Source organism: Malania oleifera, chromosome 6 (genome assembly GCF_029873635.1).
Source record: "Malania oleifera isolate guangnan ecotype guangnan chromosome 6, ASM2987363v1, whole genome shotgun sequence".
NCBI classification, from domain to species: Eukaryota; Viridiplantae; Streptophyta; class Magnoliopsida; order Santalales; family Ximeniaceae; genus Malania; species Malania oleifera.
The window spans coordinates 103,333,172-103,359,792 of NC_080422.1; the positions used below are offsets into that span (position 1 = coordinate 103,333,172).

Consider the following 26,621-nt stretch of genomic DNA (forward strand, 5'->3'; position numbering starts at 1 on the left):
CGGCGAGTGTCTGCGTAACTTTTCTGCCGACTCTGTGTGGTACTAATTCTTTCTCTAATTAGTCGGATCTTGTCACAAGCCTGTTGTACTATCTCTGGATCCAAAACTCACATTTCACCTACTTCATCCTAGAAAAGAGGAGAACAACATCTCCTTCCATACAATGCCTTGTGTGGAGCCATGCTGATATTAGCCCGGTAGCTGTTATTATAAGCAAATTCAACTAACGACATAAACTAAATCCAACCACCTCCAAAATCAAACACACAAGCATGAAGCATATCCTCTAGTGTCTGAATCGTCCTCTCAGTCTGACCATCTATTTGGGGATGAAAAGCATTGTTAAAAGCTAACTGCGTACCCATAGCCTCTTGAAAACTTTTCCAGAATCGTGAAGTAAACTGAGGATCTCGGTCCAAGACTATAGATACGGGTACTTCATGAACACGAACTATCTCTTGAACATAAATGTCTGCTAGTCTGTCCATGGAATAACCGATTTTAATAGGGATGAAATGAGCGGTTTTCTTCAGACGATGAACAACCACCCAAATCGCATTCAATCCCTATTGTACTGGTGGTAACCCCATAACGAAGTCCATCGAAACGTGGTCCAATTTCCATTTTGAAATGAACAGTGGCTGCAACTATCCTGCCGGTCTCTAGTGCTCAGCTTTAACTTGTTGACATGTCAAGCATTGCTGAACAAACTCGGCTATCTCCTTCTTCATTCCACTCCACCAAAAATACTCTTGCAGGTCCTTGTACATTTTAGTACTGTCGGTATGGACCGTGTATAAGGATCTATGAGCCTCTCCCAGTATAGTTCTCCTGATCTCAGTATCTGCAAGAACACATAACCTAGTACGGAATCGCAGAGCTCCGTCATCTGATATGCTGAACTCCTCACCCTGACCATCACGTACTCTAGCCATCACTGCTGCCAACTCTGCATCGTCACCTTGAGCTGCTTTAATCCTCTTGTATAGTGTAGGCTGAACTACTAGACTGGCAATAACTGCCTGAGGACTCTTCTCCACCAATTCTATACTGAGCCTCTCCAAATCCACCAGAATTGAGTGTTGAATCTCCATAGTTGCTATTACGGATCCCCCTGATCTCATGCTCAAAGCATCTGCCACTATATTTTCTTTTCCTAGGTGGTAACTAATCGTGCAATCATAGTCTTTAATAAGTTCTAGCCATCTTCTTTTCCTCATATTCAACTCTTTTTGAGTAAAGAAATATTTCAGGCTCTTGTGATCTATGAAAATCTCGCACTTTCCGCCATATAAATAATGCCTCCAAATCTTGAGAGCATACACCACTGTAGTAAGCTCTAAGTCATGGACAGGATAATTCTTCTCATATTCTTTAAGCTGCCTAGACACATATGTAATAACCCTGCTGTGTTGCATCAACACGCATTCAAGACCCTTCAAAGAGGCATCACTGTATATTACAAAACCGTCCTCCCCTGATGGAATAGTTAGTACTAGAGCTGAAACTAACCACTACTTTAACTCTTGAAAACTCTGCTCATAGTCATCAGTCCATTCAAATTTTACATTTTTTCTCGTAAGTCGTATTAGTGGACCTGATAGCCTAGAGAAACCATCCACAAAACGCCGGTAATAACCTGCTAATCCCAGAAACTCCTAACTTCCTGAACATTTCCTGGCCTTTCCCAACTCACCACTGCCTCTATTTTACTTGGATCAACTAATACACCTGCTTCAGAAATCACATGGCCGAGAAAAGTAACCTGTCTTAACCAGAACTCATATTTCTTGAATTTTGCATATAATTTCCTTTCCCTTAATACCTGTAACACCAATCTCAAATGATGTTCGTGCTCCTCAAAACTCCTCGAGTAAACTAATATATCATCAATGAACACAACCACAAACTGGTCCAAATACTGGTGGAATACCCGATTCATCAAATCCATGAAAACTGCTGGTGCATTAGTCAATCCAAATGGCATCACTAAGAACTCGTAATGCCCATATCTAGTACGAAATGGTGTATTCGAAATGTCCTCTTCTTTAACTTTCACCTGATGGTAATCTGACCGCAGATCAATCTTAGAGTAAGCCTGGGTCCCCTAGAGCTAATCAAATAAATCATCGATTATAGGAAGAGGATATTTATTCTTAACTGTCAGTTTGTTTATCTCCCCATAATCGATGCATAATCTCATAGTTCCATTTTTCTTTTTCATGAACAAAACTGGCACACCCCAAGGCGACACACTGAGCCTGATAAAACCTTTATCTAGCAATTCCTGTAACTGTTCTTTCAATTCTTTTAACTCTACCGGGGCCATACGGTATGGTGCTTTTGGTATTGGTGCAGATCCCAGCAACAAGTCTATGGTGAACTCAATCTCATGATCTGGTGGCAAACCAGGCAATTCTTCTGAAAATACATCTAGGAATTCCCTCACTATTGGTATGTCAGCTTGTCTCAATTCTTCTTTTGAAAATTCTTTTATTTATACGACATACCCCTGGCAACCACCCTGTAACAATCTCCTCACCTGAATAGCCAACACTAGCTGTGGGGAGGTACATACACGTGAACCCGCGAATCTAAACTCTGACTCAGCCAGGGGTCTAAAAATTACTTCCTTCAGATGACAATCAATACTTGCGTGATAAGTTGCTAACCAATCCATGCCCAGTATCACATCAAACCCCTGCATATCTAGGACCACAAGATCAGCTAACAATACTCTCTCCTGAATACCTACTAGAAAATTTCGAAGTACCCTCCTGCAACTAACTACAGATCCCATCGGTGTACCCACAGACAGTTCTACATCTAGTAGCTGAGTCTCTACCCCAGTTATTCTAACATACCCCGCCGATATAAAGAAATGGGTGGTACCCTTATCAAACAAAACAAAAATTGTATATGGTAAAGTAGTAAGGGTACCTATGGCCACATTTCCAATCGTCTCAACATCTCCTAGTGTCAATGCATAAACCCTTACCAGCGCAGTATTTCTTTGCTGACCTCCGTGGGGTGCCTCGTATCCTCCTTGAAAATGGCCTAGAAGTCGGTACATAACCTGGGGTCATCTGACAGGATCGAGCCATATGACCGGGTCTTCCGCAGCAGTAGCAAACATTCTCTCCAAATCGACATTCACCCAGGTGTCTCCGTCCACATTTGGTACAAATGGCGAGAGGATGACTACTCTGAGATCCACCTTGCTCTACCATCTGTCTCTGACCTCCGTCAGATCTACCTCCCCTCCAAGGGCCTCGGCTGGGACCCGCCTAAAAGCTCGAGGGTGCAGTCCTCTTCTTCTGACTCTGTGTCTCAACATCTTTCGGTAGACTCTCCTCTGCTATAATGGCCCTGTCAACCAACTCTGTAAAATCCTAGATCCTTAACACCGCCACCTGCCTGTAGATATCTTGCCTCAAATTCTTCTCGAACATTTTGACCTTCTTTACTTCATCAGGGACGATATATGGGCAGAAACGCGAGAGCTCAATAAATCTCGCCACGTACTGCTAGACTATCATCGACTCTTGGGACAGGCTCAGGAACTCCTGAATTTGGGTCTCTTTAACTGAAGTAGGATAGTATTTATCAAAGAATATATCCCTGAAATGGGCCCAGGTCATCGGCACTGGAGTCTTCCTCTGCTCCTCCAATAGTCTAGTGGCCATCCACCTCCTCTCAACCTCCTCTACTAGTTTGTACGTAGCATACATAACTCTCTGCTCGTTGGTGCAGTGAAGTACTGTCAGGATCTTCTCTACCTCATGCACCCAATTCTTAGCAACTGTAGGGTCAGTCGCTCCAGAAAAAGTTGGCGGATTCATCTTCATGAATTTCTCTACGGTACATACCTAAACTGGAGATGGACCTCCCTGCTCTTTAGAGCTCCTTGTTATCTCAGCCATAACTTGTTGAGCCACACTACGTAGCACAACATCTGAATCCCCACCTGCTGCGCCAGAAGGACCAGCACCATCATTCCCACTAGCGTGAGCGCTATTGCGTCTTGGGTCTATCCTGCAAACACATAGAATACCGTTTCAGAATTTTGTTTCCCTATAGACCCAACTTATTCAACTAAAACTCCAAATTCTCGATTAACCATCCCTCCTGATCCTAACCCCAAAATCCCTCCTGCAACCCAAACACATGACTCGTCAACAATTTACTATGGTTTTTCTGAAAGCGTCACCCCAGGAAAAACACAGAAACTAACACGAAATCCTGTATCCAGATCACAAAATAAAACCTCAAATCTTTTTCCTATATTCTGGTATTGTTTTTCGCTGCACTCTAGAGTCTACAAAACCTAGCAACCTAGGCTCTGATACCAAAATGTAACATCCTAAAAATTCTTACCATTTATATATATATATATATATATATATATATATATATATATATATGTATATCTACATCCATACCTAAGCAGCTGAAACACAAGTCATCCAACCATTTACATATATACTATACAATACCAAAGTCTAGTATATACAGACCATAGTCATACAAAATAAACCCCTCTAGCATCATCTATCTCAAAAACACAAAACTCTATCAAAAACTCATTCTATAACCAGGGTAATCTCGTCAACTTCCTATCCGCGAGCCTAATCTGCTTACCTCGCTGTCTCACCTGAAAAATGGTAAAGTAATGGGGTGAGTCAACGCTCAGTAAGTGGAAATATGCTATTACAAGTGTAGCGACCGAGTCATAAAATTATAATAATGATGTTTGAAATTGCATGATCTAGCAAATCTATAAAACACATGTATACAAGTTTAAAACATTTGTATTATCTAAGCTTTCTATCATTCATATTGCTATAGCATACCACATATAACAAAAACTATAAAGTTGTATACATATATATATATATATATATATATATGTATATAACTGTGTTCTTTCCCTAAGACTCTGTATGTCATGATTTGACCCCTTATGACAGGGTTGTGTGGCTCGTAGGCAGGACTTAACCTGGTCGGCCCTCTAGGTAAGTCATCATACTCTACACTACCTCAGTCCGGCCAAACTGCATCCACTCCTAAGCACGGGACTGATTGCTACCTTGTCTAACCAGTCCCCTCAACCCAGCGTATTGGGGAGCTGCATCCACTCCAAGCACAATTAGATGGTACCCACACACTATCTGAGATATGTGGCTGCACTCTATCTGTATATAGCAACGGTACCGTGCTCTGTAAATTGTATCTGTCTGTAATGTTTCCACAGGGATCTGATACTATATAAGTACATCTATATATATACCTTTACTGTTTTCATTATGTTTCCAAAATAACCATAACGCTATAATTTTGTACTGTAAATATTGTAAAATCTGAGTAACTATAGCATCTCGGTGCTATAACTATATAATCTGTCTTTATAAACTATGTGTTATGGTATTCAGGAAAACATAGCATTCTGTAAAAACTATGATATACTAAACTGAATAAAATTTATATAAATCTGTCTATTAATCATCTATGAATAACTGTATGTATATGCTATATAACATGATACGTTGAAGTACTGTATAAATTTTACATCAGATAATATTTACTCATACCACACAACATTAAAACATTCGTTCTGTAGAAACAACATACTAACTGGTATATATGTATTTACGAAAATTTTATTAATATTCTTAAAACCCTAGCATAGCATATTTCCCTTACCTTAGCTTTGAAAAACCACTATAAAATTCTGACTCTATACCCGTAGGGTTCCTAACTCGACCTCCTGAAAACGAAATCCCCCAGAACAAAATATCAGTATTTTCTTACCTACAACATTTCTTATAACTGAGGGAAAGGCAAATACTGAATAAAATGTCTTACCCTGAGATTGGGACGAAATCCAACCCAAATTTTCCAACGATTAGCTCCGGCAGACTTGCAAAGAACTACCCCAGGAGCATCGTGGTAGCCTCAGATCTTTGATCCGACGAGAAACAGGCCTGGAAAAGAAGAGAGAAGTGAGAGAGGGACGTAGAGAGAGAGGAGAGAGAGAAGAACACTGAAAATAGATAAAAATCCATTTCAGTATTTTTTCATCAACGAGATGTGGCTTCGTCGACGAAGTCCCTTATGCAAAAATTTCGGGTTGTTACATAACAGGTCTGATGTAAGCCACCTATCGAACCAAAAAGAAGAGTTTCTACCTCTCACCAAAATTTTAACATTATCCATAACTTCCAGAATGGTGGTCATTATTGATTTCTAGAACCGAGAGGCATTTGGTCTCCCATTTCTTATTAATAAATGATCATTTCTGCAATATTTAGCCCTGAAAAAACTTGACCTTAGATTATTAGAAGTGAGCAGTCTGAAGGCAAATTTCATGAGAAGAGATTTTTGGACTTCTTTAAGATCTCTCAAGCCCATACCCCCTTCCAAGGTAGGTTTACAATTTTTCTCCCAAGAGTGTCAATGAATCTTCCTTTTACCTTTCACCTCTCCCCATAAAAAATTAACAAGAAGAGAGTTGATACAAGAAAATGTGATCTGCAAAACATTAATAACCGACATCAAATGTATTGGCACGCTAGACAACACATGTCTTAGTAAAATCAATCTTCCACCTTACGAGAGCAACTTAAATTTCCACCTTACAATTTTCTTTCTAATCTTCTCCACAAGAGGCTTTAAGATCCTAGAAGATAATTTTCTAGAAACCAAAAGCGCACCCAAATATGTAACTGGGAATTTACCTTCCATGAAACCCATGATTCTCAATAAACCACATTTTCGAGCAGGAGTAATACATTTCGAAAGGAATAACGATGACTTTGTCTTGCTGATTTTTTGACCCGACCACTTCTCATACTTCTCTAGATTGTAAACCAAATTTCTAATAGACCTTTTCCCACTATTTGCAAAAATAAGAATATTATCCACATAAAAAAAATGCGAAACCAAAGGGGCTCCAATCGGATGCTTAAATTGTCCAATATGACCTGTCTCATAATTTTTCCTAAGCAACCTTATCAAAACCTCCTCCACTATGATGAATAAATAAGGAGAAAGTGGATCCCCTTCCCTCAAGCCTCTAGTCGATTGAAAAAACCCTTTAAAGGTTCTATTCATCATAATAGAAAACCATGAGGACTCCACACAATTTTTTATGAGCTTGCAAAACCTCTCAGAAAATCCAAAAGTCTTAAGAACCTCCAAAAGAAAATTCCAATTCACTATGTCATAAGCCTTAGTCATATCCAGTTTTACCATCACATTGCCGCCAACCATTTTTTTGTGCAAAGAATGAATCATTTCCTGTACAAGCGAATATTCTCAAAATACTACGTCTGGGAATAAAAGCACCTTGCTAATGTGAAACCAACTTATCAACAATCTCAGTTAGCCTAAAAATAATAATCTTGGAAAAAATTTTGTAAGCCACAGAGCACAAACTAATAGGCTGGAATTTATCAAAGTTAGAAGGATTGTCCACCTTCGGAATTAAAACAATAAATAAAAAGGAAAAGAACGTAGAAAGAGGTGTGCCCTAAAAAAAATTCTTTGCCGCATCCAAGGCATCTTTTTTAACAATGTCCCAGCAAGATATATAAAATTCATCTAGTCCTAGACTGCTTTCTTTGGGAATAGATAACACTGCTCTTTTAATTTCTTCTTCCATCGGTTTGGCGCAGAGAAAATTATTATCAGCATCTAAAATTTTCCTTTGAATTAACTCAGAGAGATCACAAGGTTCAACCACTGAAGACTCTGAGAGAAAATTCTGAAAAAAAGAGCAACGGTTTCATTATGTATTACTTCCGTACCATCCAATATCCTCCCATCGTTCAAAACCATACGGTCTATACGGCCCTTATTCCGCCTCTAATTGATAACTAAATGAAAGAATTTAGAGTTTTGATCCCCCTCAATCAACCTTTTTTTTTTTTTTTTTTTTTTAGCAATTTGTCCTAGACGAGATGCTTCTCTATTCTCCCACACCTAAATCTCCAACTTAGTAGTCAAGTAATCGGCTTCGACCTCCTCAGAAAAACCTAATTGCAGCTGATTTTCTAGAGATTTCATCCTTTCCTCGAGAGCTTGTAGGTTTTCTCCCACTCTCCCAAAGACATTTTTATTCCATGCACATAAAGCAACTTTAGTTCTCTTAAGATGAATAGCAAGTTTCAAGAGACCTGAAGCCGAGTCATTCCTAATCCAAGCATCTTTAACACACGACAAAAACAAATCATGCGAGCTCCACATTAAGAAACCGAAATGGAGTAAGGCCATACAAAGAGATAGACGTATTTGTATAAACTACCATGGGATTATGATCTGAGGATTTCCAACTAAGATATTTGAATTGAGCCGAATCATAGAGATTGGAAAAAGCATTATTAATGAGAACTCAGCCTAACTACGAGCCACCCCTTCATAGCCATTGCACCATGACATACGAGGGCCAATGTTTGATAAATCAAAAAGACCACAATGATGTAAACAGTCATTAAACTCCATCATAGGTAAGAGTGGTCTTGGATTTCTACAAATTCTTTCGGAATCCGTTCGAATAACATTAAAATCACCCAGGACCAACCAAGGAAAATCCGAAATTTGGCACTCCTCTAGTTGCCACCATAATTCTCTTCATAAGAACATTTGGCATAGACAAAACTCACCAACATCCTTTGGCCTTCCTTGAAGAACCAGCCGGTAATCATCTGAGTTGTGATTGAAATCACCTCAAAGGCATTCATATCCTTCCAAAACAACCACAATTTACCGCCCTAATTTTCATTCGATATAAAATAATGATAATTCAGAAAACTACCCAGCATTACCATGCTTTCCTCAATCGTGAAAAGTTATAAAATAGCTAACAAACCAACATTAAACTTATTAATCAGCTTCTTTAACTTGCCTCTAGACCTGCCCAACCCACTAATATTCCAAAAAAAAAAAAAGTATCAGTCATAATATAAATTTATGCGGCCGGATATGAACCCTATGGGATTTCCTCACAGATTTTTCCTTTATGGTTTTAGTGTTTTCGTAAGTCCATCTTTGCCGTGTATCAAACTTATACATTTTCTCTTTGCCCTTCAACGCTAAAATTTCACCTTCCTCCCTCTATGACGAATAATCTAAAGCCAATTCCCCCTGATGTAAACCTTGGTTCTCACTTTCAGTCAGTTTAATACTATCCACATGATCCACTTTCTCTTGAGACATAGTTTCACCATATGGAACTCGAGCATCATCATCACACCAGTCTTCCTCACACTCCTCTTCATAACTCTTTGTTAAACCTTCATTCACCTTATTTTCCAAGCCTCCCTGTGGTACATCAGAGTTTTCTCTTGCAAGTTCCCCTTTTTCTTGAGCCACAGGAATTTCCATTAATACAAAGCACCTATCTATGGCCCTCTTTGTCATCGGCACATTACTGGGTCCTGCTTCTTGTTCCACGTTCTTTGCCCCCTTATCCACATCGGTATTGGTTTTCATTACATCATCATTAGTCTTTGGTTTCAATATCTTTTTTTCTTTATATTTTCCATCATCCCTTCGCTTTTCTCCCACCCTACAAACAATCAAGGTATGTCCTTGCCGGCAACATTTAGAATAAAAAAAAACTCATCTTTTCATATTTGGCCTTTTACCAAATACATTGTTTCAGAGATAAAATAAGAGGAAATCCCTTTATCGGCTCCATCATCAGGTCGACTTCCACGCAAATACATTGCCCCGAGGCTCTCGTACGATTGATTGTTTCATTATCGGTTCCGAGATAACGATCAAAACGAGTCACTATAATTTGTAGAAAATATGTTCGGTAAAGATGCATTGGTAACCCTTGTAAGAAAATCCATTGAAGAGTCAATGGAGATTCTTTTTTGAAATCAAAATCCTTTGTCTATTGGAACAGTCGAAATAAATTGTCTTTCATAGTTCTACCTTCCCTTGCCCAACCATGCCAAAAATCACGTTCATTTTTCATGTGAATTAGCACATGGTAATCATCCATAACACTGATCGTTAGAATTTCCGTCAAACCTCATATTTTCACAATCGATAACCGAATTTTATCAATAGATGACCAATTCCTCAAAAAATTCTTCATTAATGCAAAACGAAACTCTTCCTCAACCTTAACCATTTCCGCTTCTGAGAAAATAAATCTCAATTCACCAATGATATTATCTGGCAATCTCATAGAAATTTTGAACGCAGGTACCTCCACTTTTTTATTCACGGCTTCCACATATGTTTGCACCCTACAACCAGCCTAGACGACATTCCTTGTCGACAATGAGGCCATCGATGGGGACGACACCTTCCCAACCACCCTACGAATAATCTAATAATCTACAAGCACTTGCACAAGAATTTCGAAGCTTTTGATGATTATAAAAGATTTTAAAACAACTAAATGAAAAACATCTTTGTCTCACAAAAAACAAATAAAAAACACTCAAGCAAATAATAGACTCTAGTAATGATTAATTTTAAGGTCCATTTAAGCGGGAAAAGAAAAGAAAAAGAAAACAAGGAGAAAGTTCATTTTTCTTTATATTTTTCTTCCCTATTAAATATTATAAAAAATAAAAATTTATTTTAATGTGACTAAAAATCTTAAAATATACAATATTAATGATATGTAAAATAAAAGTACAAATCAAATTATACTTGTTGGATTGAAACATAATAAGAAATAATAGCTCCAAAACAATTGTATTCAGGAGATCAAAATCTCTCTAAAATAATGATAGTTTCCTATTCATGATGATAGTTTTAATTTGATTTTTCGCAAAAATAATTGCAATGGAAACAGAATGTAAGCAGGAATGTTTTGGCTTGCGCCAGTTCTTATACAACATTTAAAAGAAGGCACCATTCATAAATCATGTCAATATTAATCGGCGAATGTCCCCCGAGTACTTGAATGACTTCTCGGTCTCTTCCAAACAGTGGTTCTTCTCCTCTCTACTCCAGCTCTGGGTTAACATGCACATAATCGTGTTAGGTCACAATCCAATAAGCACTAGAGTTTTTAAAAGTTATAATCCATTAAAAAACATATTTAGAACATAGTGAGCATAAATGTCTTGATGTATTGTCCACTCTCAGAAGGTGCAGAGTGAAGAATGAAGCAAGGGATGGAAATTACAAACTATGAAATGAGCAACAAGAAAGAAGATTACTTCAGCAACTCTATTTAGCTTCTCCCTCACATTCTGCAACAGTCCAGAAAGGTCACCATCCCATTTATAGAATTCCAGTTCCTTCTTGTCAAGTACTTTTTTCAGCAACCTGAAATAAAGGGAAAAAGGAGAATAATACATACCATACCATGCTATAACAACACACACACATGTATATGTACATGTACACACACACACATATATATATATGTATATGTATATGCATATATATGTATATGTATATGTATCTGCATCTAGAAGGGAATTAAATTGCCCAGATGGGCATGCCCAATTTCTTAAAACAAGGGGAGAATATAAGGTTTAGTGGCCAGTATCTGCACACTAGTGCTAAGAACAAATATGCTAGCATTGTGGACTTTAGGTCGTAAACAAAATCACCATTTGTTTGTTCTAGCATGTTCTCAGATTTACAGTTACGTCAACACATGTAAGAAACATTATGTTGGCATCAAGGAATTGGGCTCAAAGCAGAATTGGCACGTTATTGGGGTCTGCAAGAATGCTAGTTCAAATGACATGTCAAATTCAAATCCTGCACCCTAGATCTATGCTACCGAATATAGGATTAAGGGGATTATAGTTTTACAACGCAAAACTTGATTCAAAAGCCGTATGGGGAAAAAAAAAAATGCATGCAGCACGACCAGCCATTTTCTATTGGAAGCAGATTCCATTTTGAAAATTCAAAAAATATTTTATCATTCTCTGAAAATGGCATGCTTTGTGGAACATTGTTGAAAAACAGTCCTTGAATCCGTGTACCAGACATGTTTTAAATGGAAATCAAAAGGTGCTATTTTGGTTTGATATCCAGGAGGTGGGAACATTTGACATGCAACTGTACTAAAAATTTGTTTGCATTAAGCTTCACACGCGCACACACACACACATAGCCAGTAAAGAAGCTGTAATTTAGAAGTACGATAAGGTCCACAATATTAAAAAAAAAAAATTCCTACCACATTTCAAAGAGAATATTATTTTACCTTTTTCCCAATCATTCGACCACCTGCTGTATGGCCAAAGTATATATTGTAAAAGTGGCAAAGGAATGCCTGAGGATCCTTCTCCGCTAATTCTTTGAGGTAAAGAGAGTAAGAAATACCAGGAGAAGAAGGTTCTGGAATTTCATGGCCTCGCTCTTTGAACCACTCCAAATCTTTTGCCAAATTTTCTGACCTTTCTAATCCTGTGTTTCTGAACTCAGAGTCTGTCGGAACAAAAAATAAAATAAAAATAAAGTAAAGCCTATTAATCCTGTCATGACTAAGATATTCAAAATAAGTGTCCTATGGGTCATTGATGCAGCCGTACAAATCTAAGATAAAGTCACTTTTCTACACCGGCCACACAGTCATTTTTGAAATATTGGCACAATCCATACATAAATTCTCTGGGAAACTTGTTCTTGATTTTACCTTTCTTTTCTACACCGGCCACACAGTCATTTTTGAAATATTGGCACAATCCATACATGAATTCTCTGTGAAACTTGTTCTTGATTTTTCCTTTCTTTCATCCAAATCATGACACAGGATATTAAGACTATAACAACCATATATAAGTTAGAAACCTGAGCAGCTGAAAACCACAAAAGCAACAATCTAGTAATGTTCAGCAATTAAATCCCCTGTCCAGGTCTCTTCGGCTTTAACATGCCTTTAAGTGAAACATTTTCACATGATTCCAATGTATCCTATTTTAGTAAACTAACTTCTGTGTATACTATTTGAATATACGCTACTTCTGCATGAATAGAATCTTAAACAAGTGACTTGGCCACATGAGGCTTGATGAAAGAATTTAATGGGCAAATCCAATAGTAAAGAAGATTAGAAGTATGCTGAAAATTTAGAATCTGGAGCACAGGTCCCAACTTAAATGTTTCGTGCAAGCTGTGGCATGCCCAAGGCGCTGCATCTGAGCAATCTTTGCAGTTGCAGTGTTATGATGGTGCTAAATACACAAAACAATCACATATCTTACTTAAATCATAAGCTGTACACAGTGGAAATTATGGATTGAATGAATATTCACAAACCAATTCTACCTATTGCCAAATCGCCAACGTATCTAATCAAAACCACCCACCATTATGGCTAGGATCCATCTGATTTACAGTTGAAATGACAAAACTCAATCCCAACTAAGAGTAAATTAGAAGGCAACACAAGTAAATCCAAAAGACGAATAATTCAAAAAAATAAAAAAATAAAAGAAGAAAGAAAGAAGAAAAGTAGCCCACTAGAACACATGTGAAAAAACTGTCTCCAGCTGATCATTTCTAAGAACCTAACCAATGTGCAGCTGTTGCATCTGGACAGTTTCATCGAAACCAGATGATAGATGAAACTCATTACATCTGACTTATAACAACAACAACAAAACCAAGCCTTAATCCCATTAAGTGGGCATGGACCATTTCTTTTGATAGATTCAAGAATATTAAATCCTTACTCACTATCGCCTCCCAAGTTATTTTAGGTCTACCCCTACCCCTTCTACTGCCCCCCACAGTAACTAAGTCACTCTTCCTCACAGGTGCACTATAAGGCCTACGTTGCAAGTGTCCATATCATCTGAGTCGTCCCTCCCTTATCTTATCTTTTATAGGAGTTATACCTAATTTACCACGAATATGTTCATTCCTTAATTTATCTTTCAATGTTATACCCACTCATCCATCTAAACATTTTCATCTCGGCAACTTTTACTTTTTGGATATTATGTTTCTTCGTCGCCCAACATTCCGATCCATATAACATAGCTGGTCTTAAAGTTGTCCTATAAAACTTCCCTTTCAATTTTAAGAGTATTACATCTAACTTATATTAACTAAAAAAACCTTTTACTTAAAGTATCCACCGGATATAATTTATTCATATGGAACAGAATGCAGAAGGTGGAAAAAGGTATTCTGTCCCCCAAGCTACAATGGATGAGGAACAATTAAAAAAAAAAATTAGTGAAACAATTATATGGAACAGATCACAGAAGGTGGAAAAAGGCATTCTGTCCCCCAAGCTACAATGGATGAGATACAATTAAAAAAATAAATTACTGAAACTCACTATGAATTTGAAATACATAGAATTTAGTTATTTTGCCTCAAAATGTCAAAATTGTACAGGTCCACATAACCAAAACACATCAAAAAACTAGTTGCAGTTGAGGAGAGTAAATTTATTGGTGATAAAGAATTAAAAGCACAAGCAAACTGCTAGCTTAGAAATGCTAGGATATTCTTGGTCTACTATGATTCATGCGCCGAAGCCTTGAAGGCCTGGGGGAAAAAAGCCATGTATTCGCAAAACATTAAAATGAGTACCCTCCGATTGCATTCAGCTATTCAATGTAAAATGAATCACTTTATTAGACATTGCATATAATTTGACAATTAATCCAATCATGGCAACCAGAGATTTTCTATTGTTGCTTGATTATCCATGGACTAACAAATAATAAGCTAGCTACCGTCTAGCTAAACCTTGACCCAAAAACAGACAAAAGGAAAAATTAAACAACTCGATGGTTTCTTATTTATTGGACATGAGTTAATGGTAAACCCGAAAACAATTAAATTAAGGCAGTCATCTGGGCAAAGCATTAGACAACTGTAAGCATACTAAAAAATTGCAGAAGACAAGGGTCAACATACTAAAAAATTGCAAGAAGACAAGAGTCAAGATACTAAAAAATTTGTTGGCTCTACTTTGAGTAATTCCTGACTTCAAACTAAATTGAAATCACAAAGGGTTGTAGGGTTGTTATCCTCAAGAGTGGCAAAGATAAAATGCAAAGCAATCAGAATCAAAATCAAAATCAGAAAAAACAAGTGAACGAATGAAAAAGAGCTTCAGAGAATTCAATTGATAAACGCTGGAATGTTCTCAGTGCGTGCCAACAAGAAAAATAAATTCAATGGAAAAGAAATTCCCCAAGAACTAACAGGAAGGAAAAGCTGCCCTATCGATGATTCCTTCAAGGCTATCATACACCGATTTGCTGTCCACAAGAAACCTCAAGTACCCTTTGATCGACGGCTCCCATTTGGCGATGGGCTGCTCCTGCAACTCCTTCTCACCCTCTTTGGCCTGGTCTCTGGTGTGCAATTTCATGGCCACAAACCTCATCTCCTCCACGAACCCCTTCGCTTCACCGGGGTAACGCTTCTCAGCCGTGGTGGCCACCACCACCACTAGTTTCGGGGGCATATCCGTGGCCCCACACGTAGAGGGCTTGCTCGTTATCGAAACCCTAGAGGCAAAGCAGGGCTTTGCAATGGAGAAAGGGATGAAGACTGTGCTGAGTGATGGTGGGTGCGGACTTTTCCATCTGGGTTTGTTGAGATAAGTGTGGGATTGAGAAATTGAGGTAAAAGAAGCCATAGCAAGCAACAAAACAGAAGCTTCCAAGTAAACCAGCGCGGAGAGGGAGAGGATTGGGTTGAAGTGAGGATTAACGTATTTGTGAAGGAAAAGAGAATGGATATGGAACGAGGAGCGCGAGGGGGGTATGGGGGGTGAAGGGGGTTTCTGCAATCTTGATTAAAGAAATGCAGAGTTTTAAGGAATTAAAAAAAATGAAATGAGGAGCGCGAGGGGGCATGGAGGGAGATGGGGGGGGGGGTGATGGGGGTTTCTGCAATCTTGATTAAATAATTGCAGAATTTAAGGAATTAAAGAAATGGAACGAGGAGCGCAAGGGGGTACGGAGGGAGATGGGAGAGAGGGGGGGGGGGGGTGATGGGGGTTTCTGCAATCTTCCATGGATATAATAATAATTGGAGAGAGGAAGAGGCAGAGGCGTGGCACTTCAGTTCTGCTTTTGCTTGGGACGATGGATGTCAGGATTGTGTGTTGCAGTGTTTTAGGATTTTGATTTTATTGGATAACATTGTTCCACCTAAAATAAATTAATAAAATATTTCAAAGTTAGCAAATCTCTTTTTGGGGTTTTGCGTTGCAGCGAGGAGGCGTGGGGAGCGTCCCCAAGGCTCTGCTTTCCTCAACCATGCAACGAAAGATTTTCTTTCTCAAAACATTGTTATCACATACGAACGAACAAACAATCATCACGTAAATCCAATACAATAATCATTACAAGCTCCCGGGAAATATAAACACCAGATAAATAAACTTAGCAAAAAGAACAAATAGAAATAAAAATAACTCAAAAATTAAGAAGAGAAAATGCACCCAGTGCAATACCTTATAAAAGGTAATATTCCCGAGGCGATCCGAGGCTGCTGCTTCAAACACAGTAACTGAATCCCCAATCCGATTAAAGAAAATCCCATCACAAATCCTCTGCAAATTCTCAAAAACCGGCTCAAATGCCAAAACCCTAAAACCCATTACGGCTGCGACGAAAGTTGCCGTCCCCACATTCGCCCCAACGTCCACCACGAACCCATTTCTGCCCTCACCCCTCATCTTCTCTAAAACATCTTGAATCGTCACGGAGATGTCAAGTTTTCGTAAGGGCTTGTCCTTGAGCATCCGAACAATGATCTTGTGGGGCTTATCGGGTAGGTTTCCGAGATCCGAGAGCGAGAAGATAAAAGGGAATTTCAGGCCTTCCACGACGTTGGCGATGATGGGGTGGGATTGAGGGCACTTGAAGCAGTCAAATGGGTTAATTGCGCGGACAGGAATTAGGGTTTTGACAGACGGGTAAGTGAGGTTAGGGTTTGAGGAGCGAGAGGTGAGGACGAAGAAGAACAGGAGGAGGAGGGAGGTGGATAGGAGGAGGATGGGTCTTGGGGAGAGAAGCCTAGGGGGTTTGTATCTTTTCCAGGCATTTGCCATGGAAAATGGCGAAGTAGATTTTGATGGAAAATATTTTCTTGGGAAAAATCAAGACTGGATCTTGATGAAAGGGAAGGAGAAAGATCGTTGGGCAGTGATTGTCCCCTGCTACTGCAGCAGTGCCTGTGTGTTTCGTTTTCCACCTGACCTGCTGATAGTTATATTACCCAACGAGAGCGCTATTTTGTTTTTACCATTTTCCTCTTATACTTGTATTCACTTTATTAAAATTAAATTTGAAAACTTATTAAAATCTTAAATTTTAATAAAATATTTTATAAAATCTTAAATTTTAATAAAATATTTTATAATAAAATATAATAAAATAAAAATAGATCTCATCTTTAAAGGAAGTATAAACTAAAATAAATAAATAAATATTATGAATGGATGAGGGTGGCTGTCATTCATCTATATTTTGTCCACCTCTTCATGTTCTCATGAACTTGTCTCATATATCTTTATCAATTCATGTCATCATGAACCTATCACGTATGTTTGTACTAATTTATATCCTCATCTACCTCATATGTCTGTACTAATTATGTCTCCATGTGAACATGTCCGATATGTTTGCACTAATAAAGTCAGCATTAACTAGCTTGTGAAGGGTATAAATATCTCCTCCCACATAGTAAGTGTACTAGTGTAGTAAGAAAAGAATAGTAGAAAAAAGATGAAGAGAAAAAGAAAGAAGTAGAAAGAAAGAAGAGAGACATAAAAGAAATAGGGAGAGATATTTTGTATAAGGCCAAATCCATATCATATTGTAATTCCTCCCGAAATAGTGAAACTTTGAACCAATCCGCTCGCGGAGTACGTATATCCAAACCACGTAAAATCTTTGTCTCGTCTTATCAATCGATTTCATGTGTAATGCTTGTTATCAAGGGAAATTAATTATCATTTTAATGAAATAGTATTCCCTACATTAGGAGGAGAAAAATTAATGTCTGTAGAACAACATGAAATAACGTGGAATGTCATGAGTATCTCATTTACATTATTGTACAAATCAAAATGAACTTGAAGTTCAAAAGATTATATATTTGCAAAGGGTTGCAAATCAATTTTCTAAATTCTTTTGCAGATACCAAGACCATATTAAAATATCATATACCTACTACAAATATTCCAACACGTATATTGATGTCCCTGAAGGACAATAATTGGCTAATAAACCTAGGCAGCAAGTTAAATGTGGAAGGCCTTTTTGGTGCAAAAGATAAAACTCTCAGAAAACTGAAATCTATAAACACTCCAAAAGAGGTTACAGTGGTGGATAATCCATTCGACATTCATAAACTCATTTCTCCTAAAAATGAAATCTCTATTATAGACCTCCTGAAGAGGAACCTCCTGAAAAAGAATCTCCTGAAGAGAAAATTCCAAAAGAGACATTCCTTGAAAAGGGACAGGTACCTAGAAATAATAATGAGATCTCAATTCATTACACAGGAGAAATGTAGTTTAGGGACCTGAGTCCAGAGAATAAATAAAGAAAAGAGAAGGGAAATTAAAAAGGATAAACCAATAGAGCTCGTCGACGAGGCTCCTTTTCTTATCTACGAAGTCTCTTTTGTGGCTCGGCAACGAGACGCAAGGACCCGTTGACGAGAAGATACGGAAGAATTTTCAAAGATTCTGAAATCTTAGGCCCATCGATGAGGTCACTCTCTCGACGAAGAACGACCTTCTTCGGCTCATCGACGAGAACTCCAACTCATCGACGAGGCTGGCCAGGTTAACCTAATTATAAATAGAATATTCATTGCTTTATTGCTAAGTTATCTCAATTCTCTCTCTCTTTAGAACACAAACCAGCCCTCTCTCTCTCTAATATTTCGTGTCGTCTATTGCTAGAATCAACGATCTGACTTCGCTACGTGGATTAGGAAGAGAATCTCTATAATTATAGCGGATCAGATCTTTGTTCTGAGGATTTTCAGATTTTTCCCTAAAATCGAGTTAAGGATCTAATTTCATTTTGGTCCAGTAGATATGTAGTAGTTGGATTTATAGTGAAGTATTGTTCTTCGATTTTTAGGTTTCAATGATCCCGTGTCGTTGTTTTGGATAGATTCATTCGTGTTTTGGTTTTCAGGATTAATGTAAGGGGATTTGTTTACAACTGTATTTTTAGAAAACGAAACCACTAGATATGTAGCTTATGTTTATATGAATGATATGACTGCTTTTTTGTAAAATTTCACTGGGTAGATATGTCGGTTTTGCAGTTTTACAGTTTTGGCAAAAATGAGGTGTTTTTGGCATAAGATCTCCAAATTTCTTAAAATTACTTTATTTGCATTAAAACTAAAGTAAGAGATGCTTGAAACTCTTGATTGCAGAAAAAATGATATTTTCTAACCAGTTTATAGGAAATGTATATTTTGGCCAAACAGGTGTGGCATATGATATGAAATGGTACTATAAGAGAATATACTGATTCAGTTAAGTACGTATATGAAATATGGGGACTAAATCCCAAATGACTTTCAGGAATGCAGAAATGAGATGCCGGTTAAATACCGTGCACTATGTATGTGAGGGTTAACCCGAGAGGGTATGTGCCGGTTTTTACCATAGTATGAATGAAAGATAGTATATATGAAAGATTTCATGAATGAGATTGTAAAAATACTGGAATTGCACAGGTTAATACGTTTTATGGTAAATTATATATATGATAATTAAGACCGCAACTTGTTACTTAGAGCATAAGAAGCTCAATAGTATATGAAACCTTAAAAAGCTTATATTATGTAAGCACGGTACCGTTGCTAAACTAGATAGGTACAGTGCAACCACACACATGTTTTCAGTGTGTGTATCTAGTAGTCATCTTGGTACGAAGGGTCACTGGTCAAAAGGGATCAGGGTGGAGATGGCCAAGTCGGCCTATAGAGCTTGATCAGTGCTTAGTTATCGCACAACCTTGGCCATGGGGAGTTACTGGCATAGTTATGATAGTTTCAAAGTCTGACGGTGTTCTAAATATGCATATACATGATTTAAAAGCTTTAATTGGCAAAGTCACAGGTTTGAGTACCGGGCGGAGGGACTGTACAGTGTATGGACCTGTACCCTACGCAAACCTTGGGAACTCTCACTTGTTACAATGCTGAGTTATCTATTGAAGGAATTATATACATATCTCTTGTAATAACCCTGAAAAAAAAAATTTGTAATGCCTCAACCCGAGTCTGGTAGGGAGCACTGTGTCTCTCCTCCTCCACTCTGACCAGACCACAAGGGGCGAGCCTTATTGGACTAATGACTAGCCCCACAGACCAACATGTGTCCTTTTCAATGTGTTTTCTCCTCATTCACACACTTCTTGAGAAAACTTCCCAAAAGGTTACCCATCCTAAGATTACTTCAAGCCAAGCACGCTTAACCGTGGAGTTCTTATGGGAAAGCTCCCGAAAAGAAAGGTGCACCTTGTTGATATGGGTAGTAACATCTAATTCTTTTAAGCCTTTCTTCCACGGGATATCACATTCTCCCCCACTTACAAAACACAATGTCCTTGTTGCGAACCCACATTCATTTCCAAACCCAGCCAATGTGAATCTCATCACACTTCCGACGGGGTAATGGCTCTGATACCATCTGTAACTCCCAGACCCTCTACGTGGGCCCGAAGTGCTACTAATCCATTCATTTACCTGATAATCCACATTCTAATATCATTTATGCAGTGGAAAACATAACTATAATCTTCCAACAAATATAATACCAGATTTTTCTACTTCCATCTACATTCTAACATACATCATACATCCACTTGTATTCACATATATACATATCTCCAAAACATAACCTACACTTCTAGTATTCACAAACATCAGTATGTTTCACAACCATCCATTTCTTAGAAGACTTAAAACATAAAACCTAAAACATACATATCAAAATTAACATAAAAAAAAAAAATACCCTTTTCTCTTTCTATTTTTCCAAAAATGTTATAAAACCTCGAGCTCTCTAAGCTCGATCTCGAGGAAATCCTGAAAAAGATAAATTCATATTCGGGTGAGGCACATCTCAATAAGGGAAGGAACAATATATTAAAACAGCGTGTGGCTAATATGAGGTATATAAATATCATTTTAATAACATTTTTCAAATCATTAACATAACACTGAAATCATTCTTTGAACCTAATCAATCACATGCAGAGATTTAACCCACGAGATTACCCAAGGATAGGGGTGATTACTCGCTCATACAAGTAGCACCCCTCTTCTATGATATTTAGGTAACCCTAAGGTCACTAATAAAGCATACTAGGGCACTCGTCTTATTCAGTAAGCCCTCAAGTGTTAGATTGATTTCGTACTCACACCATTCAACAATAGCTTACCGGTAAAGGCCCTAAGGATAGGAAAATCTACCCGCCCATACATGTAGGTTCCCTCTACCCTAGTACATTATGCAGCTACTGCCACATCTGAAGTTACTAGTGCACTCACCTTACTCAGCAAGCCCTTAGGCAAAGAGTGCGTCTCGCCCAAACGTAACATGTTCTACATATATAAATACTTCTAATATCATAATACATTATTCTTTCGGTTATTATTCAATCATACACATCTGTTCATATTCATAGCTCAAACATTGCATTGCATTTCACTTTACGTAATCATCAACATTACATCGTTCACATTTGTCATTTCATTCCTTTATCATTTCATTACCATTACATTGCATTTTCATTTCTTTCCTTCGTACTACAACTGGTCTTTAGCCATCATCAGTTAGTCTACAACTCCTTTTAGCTATCATCAGTTAGTTTACACACAAGTGTGCTAGATCTGCTAACATAGCTGTCTTTCAGTTGTCTTACATTTACATGGTTGCATTAAACATACACAAGCAACATAGTCCATTTCATATTTTATTCTCAATGTTTTACTTACTTAGCCTGCATCTCATACATTTAACATATATTTGCACAGAATCTCATGCCACACAATTTAACAGGAAAATTCATATATATTTCTCGTAAAATAAGTCAACTCACATTTAACATTTATATGCTGAAAATACATTTCATTTCTTACATAATTCTTCAGAAATTACTTTTCACTTTCATCAGTTCATTTCCACTTATACGCTAAATAAGTGGTTCTAGGCTCAGAAATCATAGTTTTATATGGTTGGCATTTTAATAATTCACACCAAAACATACATGTATTATAACATAATTTAATACCTTTAATTTCATAAAATCTGCTTTAATATATAATTTCCCCTTACCTGGTTTCTTGAACTACACCAATAAAGACCTCGAAAAACACCTGCGATGCTCACCTTGACCCTAAATTAAAAATCCTAATTCCATTAAATAAATCCTAAATAAAATACTATTTTAATATTTTCTAGACCCTTAAATACCAAATAAACAGTTATACCATCAAATATAACCAATTTGCCAAATTTTCCAAATCCCACTCCTGCTTTGGAGTGGGGCCTAGAAAATCTCAATTTGAAAATTACTTATGTCAAAATGACGACGATCACGACTAGAACCTTGTAGTGGTGTCTAATCGTCGATTTAACAACAAATTTAACAAGAAATTGAGAAATTAGGAAAAAATTACCTTACCCCAGGAATGGTGTCTATGCTGCTCTCACGACAAATCCGCTCTAGTAGAAATGTTGGTGGCGGAGCTAGAAATCCAACGACACCTTCTGTTTCCTGATCAGTCGAATATCTGTCGAGAAATGAGGGGAGAGAGAGAGGCGGAGATGGAGACGGCGAGAGAGAACCTGAGAGAAGCTGAGAGAAGGGAGAGACACGGGAATGTTTGAAATTCCTTCTCAGTAAGTTTTCTCTATATTATTTTTTTTTCTTTACTTACTTAACTTAACTTATACACACACACACACACACACATATATATATAATCACCATTTTACTTAACTTAATTAATTCAAGTTAAAAATGTTTAACTAATTAATTACTAATAAATAATTTTAATTTAATTTAATTCTTTTTTTTTCTATTTCCTTTATTTGTTTATTTAATACATTAATTTAATAATGTTTAACTAATTAACTGATTAATAATTTTAATTTATTAATTTTTTTTTAAATTTTTTTTCCAGGTTATTACATCTCCTATGTTACAATATTGAGAATGTTGTGAATGTTAATTGGCACTAATGGTTTAAACACATGTTGTCACACACTGATTTAATATCTTCCTCCTTACTAAGAAGTGTCTCACCCCAATCTTACAACCTTTATTTCAGGTTGTACAGGAAATCGGTTCTAGTTTTCTAGAAAGACTTTGGAGCGTAGAGTTTGGTTAACTAACGTAAGTTTTGTATAAGTTCTAGGTTTTTAGCCAGGATGGGTTTTTGGGAATGTAATATAGTTTATGTTTTACGTATGAATGAATGTATGTAAGGAACAGTTACAAACTCTAGTACGTCTATTATAATCCATATGAATGTTTATGTTTTTCCCCAATATATGAACGTACAGATCAGTATGATATACATGTATGTCCCTGTTTAGGGCGGGTATTTGATGTATGTTATCTGATTGTACAGTTTATGCATGTATAGTAGCACTATAGGGTTGTATAAAGGGGCGGGGCGTTATAGTTGGTATCAAAGCCATAGCTAGCCGGAAGTGTGATATGAATTGCACTACCTAGTTATGGATATGCTCAGAGCTTAGGTTGCTAGGTTTTGTAGATTAGACTATACTAGAGTTTGAGATGTGAATATAATTATCGAGTGTAGTTTTGTATACCTAGAGACAGAAATTCATTGACGGACTTCTGTACTTTTCTGGATCATTCGAAAGGTTCAAAAAATCACGGTAATCTATTGGCGATTTTGTTTCTAAGTGGAAGGGCGAAACTCGAGTTAGAATGAGAATGTGAGTCATTAGAGTACGTTAGTACTAGGAATGTTATCATAGGAAATGAGTTTATAGTATTGCAATATTAGTTGATTAAGCTTCTAATTGATTTCCTCAATTGCTTCTTCAAGATGGAATTCAAGGATATTACTGCTAACGTTGGAAGCAGTAGTAGTGAAGGAGTTGGCCATGAGGTTGGCAGCAAATCCACGAGTGTTCTATGGGACTTCGCTCAGCAACTTATGGTTGAGGTTGTCCCAACGAATAAGGGTTAGGATCGTCCCCTTGTTGATTTGGGATGCTTCATTGACCAATTCACACAACTGAAACCTCCCATCTTTGTAGGGAGTGAAGATCTGATTCGAGCTAAGAATTGGATTGGGGAGATTGAGAAAATCCTGGACGTTCTTAACTGCACTGAGAAACAGAAGGTAGCCTTTACGACGTTCAAGCTGACGGGCAAAGCAAAGAGGTGGTGGAAGTCAGTTAAGATGCTTGAAGAGCATCGACGTATTCCTGTAGTTGTGATGTGAGCCCGATTCAAAGATTTATTCTTTGAACGATATTTTCCAGCCATGGTCAAAAATGCCAAGATGAAGGAATTCATGAGTCTAGAGTAAATGCAGCTGTCAATTCAGCAGTATGCTGCCACTATTCATGATTCCGGATGAGGCAATGAAGGTTTGGAAGTTTCAAAGGGGTTTGAAGAAGGAGATTCGCAAGTAGACAGCCATCTGGCAGATGTAGCACTTTGTTACTCTAGTTGACAAAGCCACCATAGTAAAGGACAGTTTGTAGGAGGACCTTCAGGTTCAGGCTTCAAAGAAGAGGCCAGCGCCTCCTAGTTCATCTTTTGGTTCAAGGTAGGGTAACTGGAAGAAGAACAACAAGGGTGTTTCTTAGAGTACCACATCCACTCCGATTTGTTCTACGTGTGGTAGACCTCACTCAGGGGGTGTTTGAAGGGTTCTGGAGCTTGTTTCCAGTGTGGTAGGATGGGACATTAGAAGAAAGATTGTCACATGCCAATGAATAGCGGAGCTCCATAACAGCCATATAGAGGTGCTCAGGCGCCACAGCATGGTCAGCAAGGGGGGACAGCCCAGGCTAGGGTGTACTTCCTAACTGCTGGCGACGTAGAGAATGTAGGAGATGTCATCACAAGTACCATATATATGCTTTCTAATAAAGACATTATACTATTTGACTCGGGGGCAACGCATTCCTTTATCTCCTGAGGATTTGTTAAACTGTATGGAATTAAGATTCAATAGTTAGAGTGTGAACTAGTAGTGACTACGCCTTCAGGGTCAGTAGTCATATGTAGTAGGGTAATCCGTGACTTTCCAATATAAATTCAGGAAAGAGTACTACCAGTTAGTCTTATTGTGTTTGATATGCATGACTTCAACATCATTCTGGGTATGGATTGGTTGTCTGCCAGTTATGCCAGTATCGATTGCCATTGGAGAGAAGTGGTGTTTAGACCTCCAGGGAAGTAGGAATTCAGATTCTTAGGGGTCGTGTGTGCGCTCCGCACCACGGATCCTCTCAACTTTGCAAGTTAGGAAATTACTTTTGGAGGGGGGCCAAGGGTATCTAGTGTTTGTGAAAGACACACCGACAGGGGAATGTGAACTGGAGGAGATTCCTATTGTGTGCGAGTTCCTAAATGTGTTTCCAAGGGACCTGCCGGGATTACCTCCAGATTATGGGGTGGAGTTTGGTATAGAGTTGGTTCCTAGTACAACGTCAATATCGAAAGCTCCATATCGTATGGCTCCAGCAGAATTGAGGGAGTTGAAAGTTCTAGAAATAGTCCTCTCGGTAATTTCTCATCGACAAGATGCATGTCTCCGTCGACGAGCCCAAGAACCCTGCTCGTCATTGAGCACTTCTTCACTCGTCGATGAGACCCTGCTAAAATCCCTTTTTTAGAAATCCTTTTCTCCCCTTTCTTTTATTATTTAATTCGGTAAAATTCTTCGGGTCCCTACAGTCACTTTGATGTTTCCTAGTGCCAGGATGATAATTACATAAAAACCTCTTTAGGGGAGGGTGAGTGTTCATCGATCATTGTAAAACTCACTAGCTATTATCAACGTGTTTAGCCTACTTGCCTCTCTCGCCAAACACACGATGTCAGTGGAGGTGTTGTTAATGAATTGCATAGATTCAATGTTTACTGCTTGCTTGCCACTGCTTTCATGAATACTTACTGTTTTTGTTGCCATTTGATTGAATGCTAATGAAAGTGTTTCGTGGATGAATGTTGGTAAATGATAGGCTGGCTAGTTAAACTAGAGTGTTTTAGCTAGCACCGCACGACCCTTTCACAACAGTGTGAAAATAGTCAGACCGTGACGCTTGGTATCAGAGCCAAGTTGAGTTGCTATGATAATTCAATTACCTTCGTTGTGGGATTTGGAAAGCTTTGGTAAGTGACCATGGCACCAAGTAATGCTGAGAGGATCCACGTGTTGGAAGCACAAATTGAGGCAACAACCAATACTATAGCCGCGGAGGTGGCTCAGATGAGAGAACTTGTTGATGAAGTGATATGATCACAAAAACATCAAACAGGTTTGATAGCTGACATGTTAGAGGACTTTAACCATGCAGTTGAAACTTTGTAGTCGTGGATGGCTGATCTGGATGCAAAGGTGAATCTGATGGTTCTTTCTATGGGAACTCCAACACTCTGAGAGTTAGCAAGACC

At 38.0% G+C, this 26,621-nt stretch overlaps 2 protein-coding genes across 3 annotated transcripts; both read right to left on the reverse strand.

Moving 5' to 3' along the window:
- Positions 1-10,695: 10,695 nt before the first annotated feature.
- Positions 10,696-16,060, reverse strand: LOC131157332 (heme oxygenase 1, chloroplastic-like). 2 transcript variants are annotated; one of them, XM_058111395.1, is made up of 4 exons: positions 15,160-16,060; positions 12,196-12,420; positions 11,190-11,296; positions 10,696-10,982 (listed from the first exon to the last, which is right to left on the reverse strand). In XM_058111395.1, exons 1-4 carry the CDS (start codon positions 15,596-15,598, stop codon positions 10,890-10,892), a joined length of 864 nt encoding a protein of 287 aa, XP_057967378.1. In that variant the 5' UTR covers positions 15,599-16,060; the 3' UTR covers positions 10,696-10,889. The 2 variants fall into 2 exon arrangements, with proteins under 2 accessions (XP_057967378.1, XP_057967377.1); XM_058111394.1 differs by lacking the exon at positions 10,696-10,982 and having other exon boundaries at positions 11,162-11,298; positions 12,197-12,420.
- A 199-nt stretch (positions 16,061-16,259) lies between these two features.
- LOC131158736 (uncharacterized) lies at positions 16,260-17,020 on the reverse strand. The gene is made up of 2 exons (XM_058113594.1): positions 16,421-17,020; positions 16,260-16,316 (listed from the first exon to the last, which is right to left on the reverse strand). The coding sequence occupies exons 1-2, from the start codon at positions 17,018-17,020 to the stop codon at positions 16,260-16,262; spliced, it is 657 nt and encodes a 218-aa protein (XP_057969577.1).
- Positions 17,021-26,621: the final 9,601 nt, after the last annotated feature.